We start from the raw sequence: 9,178 nt of genomic DNA on the forward strand, positions 1-9,178 counted from the left end.
ATTTTGTGCTATCCAAATAGCCAACAAAACCTGAAACAAATTAGCACCAGTTCAGAACCACAAACTTGACTACAAATGACAACTCCCTTCTTCAATACAATTCAAATTTCAGATGGACATCACATACCAAATTAACCAGTAAATATGAAAACGATTAAGGAACGGTTAAGGACGATTATAACAAATCTGCATTAGCTGATGTATTTAACGATGAGAGAACTTCTTTCTTCTGCTAGGGTTTCTCGTTTCTCACCTTCAACGACGCCGTCAGCGGCGAAGCAAGCAAAGGGCGGCCGGAGTTCTTCACAAGAGGACGATGAGGCTGAGGAAGGTGGAGTGGAAGGTGAGGAAAAGGATGGTTCGCGTCGGAGCGAGGTCTCGCTACTGGGAAGCTTTACTCTGTTCGTTGATGGTATCTCAGAGGTGGTGGGGTATCCTCAGATCAGAGGCCTTTTTGCAAAGATTGGAAAGGTTGGGAAGGTATTTGTTCAGCGTCACCGAAAGATTGGCCGTCGATTCCGTTTTGGTTTCGTCCAATTTCTGTCAAGGTTGCACGCGGAGGCAGCGATGGTTCGTCTCAATGGAGTCAAGGTAGGTGGGACTCATATATCAGTGACAGTGGCGAAGTTTCCTCTGAGGAATGTTTCGCGAACCCTCGTCCAAGGATCGGGCGTTTTTGCTTCTTCTCAGAGAAAGGGGAATTCTGCTATGCAGAAGAGACCTGTTCAGGTTGCAGAGCCTTCGTCTTCTTCTTTTTCTTGGCGAGATGTTGTTGTGGGTAAGCGAGTTGAGCATCAGAAACGGCTTCTGTCGCCGACAGAAGATTGCTTGTTTGAAAGGCCTTGGTCTTTCAGCGAGGCAGAGGAGAGGATGCCAGATGTTGCCTTGTTCCCTGAGATTGAGTGGGGTTGTATGGAGGGTGAGAACGTTGATGCGGTGAACAAGAGGCTCCCGGATGTTGCTTTGTTTCCAGAATGTGTGGACGGGGAGACTATTCTGGAGCTTTCCTTACCTCAGAATGTTTTTTCCTCCTCTTCAGCGCCCATGGTTTTTTCTGAATTTGCGACAGCTCTGGGTGCGGGCTCGGTTTTTTCCTCCTCTAAGCGGTGGATTTTTCAGGCGAGTTTGGATTCAACTCTGGTGTGTTCTGAGTGCCTTTTAGCCAGGTTTGGTTTCTTCTCTACTGTTCCTGACTTCGCTTGGAAGATGGAGGCCTCCTCTTTGTGGGACAGATTGCAGCAGGTTGTTGGTCTCTGGGTGGCGGGTGAAATCCCTTGCTCCTTGCTGGATTGGAATGGTCTGTTTGTCCCTTCTCCCTTGCCCAGGTCGGTTGGCTTAGTCGATTCTGTTTCCGCTTTTCCTGTTGGGTTTAATCTTGAGCTTTCAAATTCGTCATCCTTGGGAGAGGCTGCTGTCGAATTCGGGCCTTCTACAAGCACTTCATTGGGTTCTATCCTTAAACCTCGGGGTCGTGGCCGTCCTAGAAAATTGGTCCAGCGTGATGATCCTAGTTTTCATGATGATGGGGTAGTGTCGAGAGTCGGATCTTTTGTCCCTAGAAATCGTGGTCGTCCTAGAAAACAATCTAATCGTGGGAGGCAGAAGAAGGTTTTGGACTCAGAGGTCACAAGTGTTTCTTCTTTGTCGGGGGAGTCTGAGATCCCTTCTTCATTCAGTGATAATCCTTTGATTTTACCGGAGGCGGAGGATTCTGATGGCGTGCTCACAAGAGCAAAAAGGGCTCTAATCGTGAGTAAAAAAGTGGGTGTTGTGTTTCAGTGTTCAGATGAGGTGGTTCTCCAAGGGTTAATTAAACAGATTGCATCTCATAAAGTTTCGTGAGGGATCGACATTTTAATGCAGGTGGCGTGATTTTTGTCCCTGGAGCTTTCTTTCAATTCTAAGAGGTTTTGATGCTTCATGCTTTTGTGTTTTTTTCTCCATTTGTTGGCCTCTCGGGTTGTGTTTTTGTGTTGTACAGTCCCGGAGATTTTTAGCTTTTGGCTCCTATGCTTTTTCCCCTGATTTGTGTTCTTGATGTTTTAGCGTTAGGGCTTTTTTTGGTTTTTTTTTAGGTTTGGCTCATCTCCATGGTTTTTATCTGTTTTCTTTTTTGTTTTATCAGTTGACTTACTTGGGAGAGTCTTGTTCCCATGATCTTTTCTCTCATTTAATAGATTACTTGTTCTGTTTTCAAAAAAAAAAAACAAATATGCATCCCAAAGATTAAAATCCACATACAATTTGTTGAACATCGATTTATCTATACTCACCAGTTCCGTCAGATGGAGATCCGTGGCAGATCTGCAACCAGAACAACTTGAGACAATAACGGAGATGAAGGGAACCGAGATGAAGTTCAGTCCAGTTCAGTCAGAATGGGAGATCGCGGTAGGGCTTCAGGAAGTTTTAGGGAGATCGCGGTGGGTCTTGGCAACAACAACAAACTATTCGCGAGACATAGTGACCCAGGGCAGAGCTCGCGAGACTTGTCGGAGAACACAACACAGGGGTACACAAGGGGGAAACGGCGGAGAGAAGAGCTTTGCCCTTAGGGATAGGGTACTGGGTTAAGGGTAAGGGTCATTTCACTAATTACGCTTATTTGCATGGAGGGGTCTACAATTGACTGTATTTACCAAAAGGTGTCATTTCTAGATTCCACAAAAGGTAAAACTGGACCCAATTACCTGCAAATCTCGGTCAAAAAAACTGGTCCACCGATGGACCAATTTGTAAGTTCCCCACCCTAGTGGGAACCGAAGTTTGTAACTAGTTTATGTCATGCTATTGAATCATTAATCTGAAATTAAAATTAAAGTACAAATAAAACAAAACAATTTTTGTAAGCATTCCTATGTTGTCTAGTTTTATGTTTATGCAAAGAATGTGAGCAAATGACAAAGTTGGTCAACCAAGAATCCACAAAACCACTGTCACTCACTCACCAACTTCTCCGGCTATGGACACTAGCTCCGGCGGCGGCGCGTGCCACGTGGTGGCGGTACCGTATCCGGGAAGAGGACACATCAACCCGATGATGAACCTGTGCAAGATCCTCGCATCACGAAGACCCAACCAGATCCTCATCACGTTCGTGGTCACCGAGGAGTGGCTCGGCTTCATCGGCGCAGACCCCAAGCCGGACGCAATCCGTTTCGCCACCATCCCCAACGTGATCCCGCCGGAGCGCGAGAGAGCCGCCGACTTTCCCCGCTTCTACGAAGCCGTCATGACGGAGATGGAAGCCCCGGTCGAGCGGCTTCTCGATCAACTCGACCCGCCGCTGACGGCGATCATCGGATGCGTCGAGCTGCGGTGGCCCATCGCGCTAGCCAATCGGAGGAATATTCCGGTGGCAGCGTTTTGGACGATGTCGGCGTCGTTTTACTCCATGTTGCATCACCTTGATGTCTTTGTACGACACAGGCATTTGACACTTGATAAGCTGGGTAATTACATTTACAACTGTGCTTAATTTTATTTCCTGGTTTACTAGCTTATATAGTTAGTTGTATTTAGAATTAAGAATTGTATGAAAACTTAAATCAAGTTGATTTTTAATTTTTTGCACATTAAGATTACCATGTGTTATGTATTAAACCAATGATCAATGCTAACTTTAAATAGCCATATCCTTGTTTTCTAAATCCAACACCACTAGATCCAACACCACAAGAAGTCAATTGAAGATCAAACATAAAAGAATAGTGCTAAATATGATACCTAGATAGCCGAGCTCTTTGAGCATTTAGTCGAGGGTTCGATCTCTGGGCGGTGAAGATTTGTTGGGAGGGGCCAACCCACTAAATGTTATCTCAGAGCCTCGAGGGTTAGTTTCATGGCTGTCGGCTGCATTTCCAAGAATTTATTTTCACTAATACAATATTATATAGTTCCTTCAATTGTTTTAGGCTAATGGATTTCTTTTGCAGCAAATCATCTCCAAGGGTTAATGAAATTTTGTATGGGTGCATTTCTGATCTGTGCTATGTTTGAAGTCATGAAGGTGAACAAGCAGAAAACATCCCAGGAATTTCTTCAGCTCATTTGGAAGATCTTCAAACCGTACTTCGTGAAAATGATCAACGAGTCTTGCAGCTTGCATTGGAATGCATTTCCAAGGTGCCCACAGCTAATTATCTTCTACTCACTACTGTCCAAGAGATAGAAGCTGAAAAAATTAATTCCCTGAAAGCTATATTCCCCTTTCCAGTATATCCCATTGGCCCTGCAATCCCTTACATAGAACTGGGAGAAAACTATTTGTTGAACACTTGCAACAGCCATGACTACATGAACTGGCTAGATTCGCAGCCAGCTGAATCAGTTTTGTACATTTCTTTGGGTAGTTTTCTTTCAGTGTCTAATACCCAAATGGATGAAATTCTGGAAGCACTAAACAGTAGCAAGATTCGTTACCTTTGGGTGGCCCGTGGTGAAGCTTCGAGGTTGAAAGAGAAGTGTGGAGATAAGGGCTTGGTGGTGCCATGGTGTGATCAATTGAAGGTGTTGTCCCATGCTTCCATAGGTGGATTTTGGAGCCATTGTGGGTGGAATTCAACTCTGGAAGCTGTTTTTTCTGGTGTACCAATGCTGACATTCCCTCTTTTCTTGGATCAAGTTCCAAATAGCAGCCAAATAGTGGATGAGTGGAAGAATGGGTGTAAGGTGGAGATATCAGAGTTGGTAGGTGATGTGGTTGTGGGTAAAGAAAAGATAGAAGAGATAGTTAAGAGGTTCATGGATCTTGAGAGCCATGAGGGAAAGAAAATGAGAGACAGAGCAAGAGAACTCAAGGTTAGTTGTCATGGAGCAATTGGCGAAGGGGGATCCTCCGATGGGAACCTGGAAGCATTTATCGGAGATATTTCAAGGCCCCTGATGCATTAAGCAGCTGGCTCTCAGTAACAAAATAAATCAATGAATCATCATTTATGATTCGTAGATATTCGCATAATGCAGACACCCAATTAACACACAAATTGAGAAATGAAGAGAAGAGAAATAAGTAATGAATTTATTGTATGATGAATGTGATAAAAAAAAAGAGGTAGAGAGAAAAATAGGATGTCGCTCTGTTTGGGTGTCTAAGTATTATCAGTGATAAATTAACAGTGTGAAGGGTATTGTAATTCCAATGTAAGGATGATAACATTGTAAAATGCCATGGAACTGCAATTGAAGTGCTCTATGTCCTTGTACTATTAGCAATTTGAGATCTGCAGACCGCAGCATTATGTGTAGTTAATGAATTACATTGGTCATGATAGATAGACATCAATAAAGGCGAGGTGAAGGTGTATGAGTTGTGTTTGGGTTGTTTTTGCTAGCTAGCTCCATCCTTTTGGAAGTTACCATCATTAAACTAATTATAGTTTGTTTGATGGTATCTACTACTCGGATAACTATAGTAATTCTAGAGCTAATACGTGTAACAAACTCCGACTTCTGGAAGTGATACATTTATTAGATAAAAGGTCAACGCAGGCTTTGGCCGTTGAAAAATCACCAGTAAAAATTATTGACAAGCTCTAAATCGGTGGAAACGGAGTTGTAGAAGACAGTTCGTACTCCCTCCGTTCCTAATCTTTTGTTGTTTTAACTTTTGGCCTAAATTCCAAAACTTTTGTTGTTTTACAAATCCAATGCATTTTTTCTCAATTTATTCCATATATACCTTCATTTAATACTATACCTCTCACCTACCACCTCTTATTTTCACCAATCAAAATCATAACAAATTTCTTAACCAATAACTATAATTCTCTCTCTTCACTATAAGAGAACATTAAATAGGGGTGCTTATGTCAACAAATATATCAATGATTGCACTTTTAAACAATGTGCATAACCTTAAACAACAAAAGATCAGGAACGGAGGGAGTAATATTTAATTGTTGATGGTTTACTTCCTTACCAACGAGTTTCGGCTATCGATAATCAACAATTTTATTGTAGTGTGTCATATATAACTCGGAGCCAATTGAGTTAGATGACGTGATGCCCTTGAGTATGCTCGACTTCATAGAAAGCCTTGAGTATGTCACCCTCAACAATTTTATTAAACACTTATTGTGTGTCTGAATTAATTAAGGACTTCGAGAAAAATGGTACTGGTAATTTAGATATTTTAAAAATCTTGGGGTGAAGTGGCTCCCCCAAGATGAAGAAGCTGCACCCCTACTTCCATACTTCATGAGATGTTGAAATTTAAGAACGATAAAAAAAATGGTGTAATGTTTTATTCACATAACTAGTATTTTTTACCCGTGCGATGCACGGGGACATCCATTTTTGTTTTTTGTGTTTTTTTAAAATGTGTTATTTCTTAAAAGATATTTTATGGATTAAAAGAATAAATTTATTTTAGATATACGCAATCATAAATTTGTAAGTGTTTTTAATGAATGTTTGTTTTTTGTTTTTTCCTAACACATTATAGTGAATGAGTTAACGACACATTCGTCGTGCTCAATAGAAAAGGTCGCAAAAGAAAGTGTCAGCATTTTATAAGAGAATAGAGAATAGAACTCAAGGCATGTGAAAAAAAAGATAGAGTGAAACTGATGTCCTAACGTATTAATACAATTAAGGGTGTACTCATTTCAAATTTCATTAAAACCTTAACAGTAGAAATCAAGAATTAGAACATTTTTAAGTGTAATTTAATTTTAATATAGTGACTGAATAAACATTAAAGGATTTAATTAATTATTTCCGATTAATTTAGAATTTAAATTAAATTAGATTAGAATTTAGTTTGTTTTTCTTTTGTAATAAAAAAAAGATTAGAATTTAGTTTAAAAATTATAAATAATCAATGCAAATTAATTTTTGGAATATAGTGATAATCAACATTTTAAAGTGAAATAATAATTCATTTTGTTACGTACCCATTATTGTAGAAGTGCCTCCGTCAAGTTTTTTTTTTTCAAAAAAAGTTTATAAGTAATTAATTAAAAATTATTGTTTTTTTGTGAGATTTAAATAATCTTCCAAAGACATGTGCCCAATTTCAGGCGTTACATTTTTTGTATTTGAAATTTTGAATAGCTTTGCGTTATGTCATACCCGGTTTTATGACATATTATTTTAATAATAATATTAAATAATATTATGTGAATTTCTTGTGCTATATGTGATATTATGCATTTTAAAAAGAGAGATTGATTTTTAGAAGCAATATTCAGTCTTAGAAACCTCTAGACGTTGATGTGCGCGACGGCGACGGCGACTTTTAGGTCAAAATCGAACCCGACAGCAGCGATGAGTTTGCGAATCGAGTCGACGAGGACGATTTCATGGGCCGTACCTTATGGGGAGGAGCTGGGCATGATTTTAAGAATATTCTATGAGAGAATATTCCTTGGTTTTATTTTTGAAGATTTTATTTAAATAAAATGGGGTTTTATTTAAATAAAATGTATTGAAATAATTTTAACCTATGGTTTAATATCAAAATTAATTCTTAAAATATTTTTGAGGTATTATGGAGCTGATGCACGAATTTTTGGAGCCAAAAATTATTGATAAGCCTTTTTGATTTTAAAATTTGAAGTTTTGATGCATTTAGGAGGGAAATTATGCATTTAATGCATTAATTATTTTGGGGTTTTTATTCAAATTATGATTTAAAAAATTTGTGGATAAAATCTGAGCATGGAGAGTGTGTTGGGCGGCCAAGGCTTGTGGAGGAAGGAAGATGAGACTTTTGCAAGTAATTTCCTTTTCTAGCTAGGTTTTATGAAGGAGAGATATTAGGGATTTTGATTCTTTGACTTTCAATTAATGGGGGATTGATTTCTAAACTTTTAAGACATCCAAGGATCCTTTCACATCTGATTTAAAACCCTTTGGATTCAGATTTGAATATTTTAAATGATTGGGGATTTAAATGCTATTTTCTTAAGGGTTTAATCAGGAAATAAACCTAAATTTGAGGGCTGAATAAGGGGAGCTTGGAAAGCTCTAGAAACCCTAATATGGGCTGAGTATTTCGTGGGTTTGGGCTGCTCCATGGGGAGAAACAAAAGCATTTAATGCTTGGCTCTCACCCCTCACTATAAATAGATCATTTCCCCCTCTCATTTCTTCACACCAAGCTCATTTGCTCTCTCCTCTCTCTAGCCGTGAGCTTCCTCTCCCTCTCTTGTTTTCTTTTATTTTTTTTCTTGTTTTAGTTTCTAAGCCTTAAGCAAGGTCATTCTCAATATGCTCTGTGGTTGCAGCTTAAGCTGATCTGCCAAAAACCATAAGAGAATGATCTTGATCGGGTTGCTTAGGAATGTTTATGAATGTGGGGTTTTTCTTAAAGAAATTCATGGTGTTCTTATAGTGTTCTTATGATCTTCAAACAAGTATTTTAGAAAAGAGGTTTTGATCTTATGAAAGAGAAAGTTTTGATTTTTCGAGGTTTAAGATAAAAATTTTGAAACGACGGGGAAGGGATATATTATTGCTAAACGACTACTAATTCGTACCGTTACTCTGTCCACATGACTAGGAAGTTCGAAGCGAGCGTGATCCCGCCAAATCCAAAGTCCTAGGACATGTTCTGTTGTGACTAAGGTAAGGGCACTTCGGCCTCGGCCTAGATGAATTGGTTGTGATTGTGATTGTTAGCAAGCATGATGCTAGGACTATCGATGATATATGTACTAGATATGCTATATGATAATGATGCAATAAATGTTAGTCAGTGTTATTATGAACATGCTAAAATGCCTAGGGTGTTAGCCATATTTATTGCTATGCATGCAAGTTATTATACTATGATATTTTGTTCATATGAGATGAACGTGACGGGCTTAGGGCCTAGTGATGATGACTGACTTGCATGGCATGCATTGTGGACCAAGTGACCTGGACTGGGCTTGGTTGGCCACGGCTAGTGACCTGGACTGGGTTAGTCGATGGTGACATTCAGGGGAGGCCCTGAATAAGGACGAACGTGAAACGACAGTGCGTTGGAGAGGTCCAACCCCGATCATCAAGCTGTTGGGCAGCGGTGCGTTGGAGAGGTCCAACCCCGATCGCGGAGTCGTGTTCATCCAGCCTTTCCATGAGGGATTGGCTTATGGATATCCAAAGCGTCTGCATGCATGTGCACAACCATTGACTAACAATAAACTATGAGATAGTTCCCTATACTTGTGAAACTTAGAATTATGAGATA

At 39.8% G+C, this 9,178-nt stretch overlaps 1 protein-coding gene across 1 annotated transcript; it reads left to right on the forward strand.

Annotated features, from left to right (window-relative positions):
• Positions 1 to 2,851: 2,851 nt before the first annotated feature.
• On the forward strand, positions 2,852 to 5,255 carry LOC130723944 (UDP-glycosyltransferase 87A1-like). Its single transcript, XM_057575091.1, has 2 exons — positions 2,852 to 3,452; positions 4,010 to 5,255. The coding sequence occupies exons 1-2, from the start codon at positions 2,963 to 2,965 to the stop codon at positions 4,891 to 4,893; spliced, it is 1,374 nt and encodes a 457-aa protein (XP_057431074.1). The 5' UTR covers positions 2,852 to 2,962; the 3' UTR covers positions 4,894 to 5,255.
• Positions 5,256 to 9,178: the final 3,923 nt, after the last annotated feature.

Source organism: Lotus japonicus, chromosome 6, assembly GCF_012489685.1.
Source record: "Lotus japonicus ecotype B-129 chromosome 6, LjGifu_v1.2".
Lineage (NCBI taxonomy): Eukaryota > Viridiplantae > Streptophyta > Magnoliopsida > Fabales > Fabaceae > Lotus > Lotus japonicus.

Bases quoted from the DNA above. Each gene is read 5' to 3' on its own strand.
- LOC130723944 (XM_057575091.1), top strand. From the start codon at position 2,963: ATGGACACTAGCTCCGGCGGCGGCGCGTGCCACGTGGTGGCGGTACCG. The intron at 3,453-4,009 runs GTAATTACATTT...GAAGTCATGAAG, and splicing joins TTTGACACTTGATAAGCTGG to GTGAACAAGCAGAAAACATC.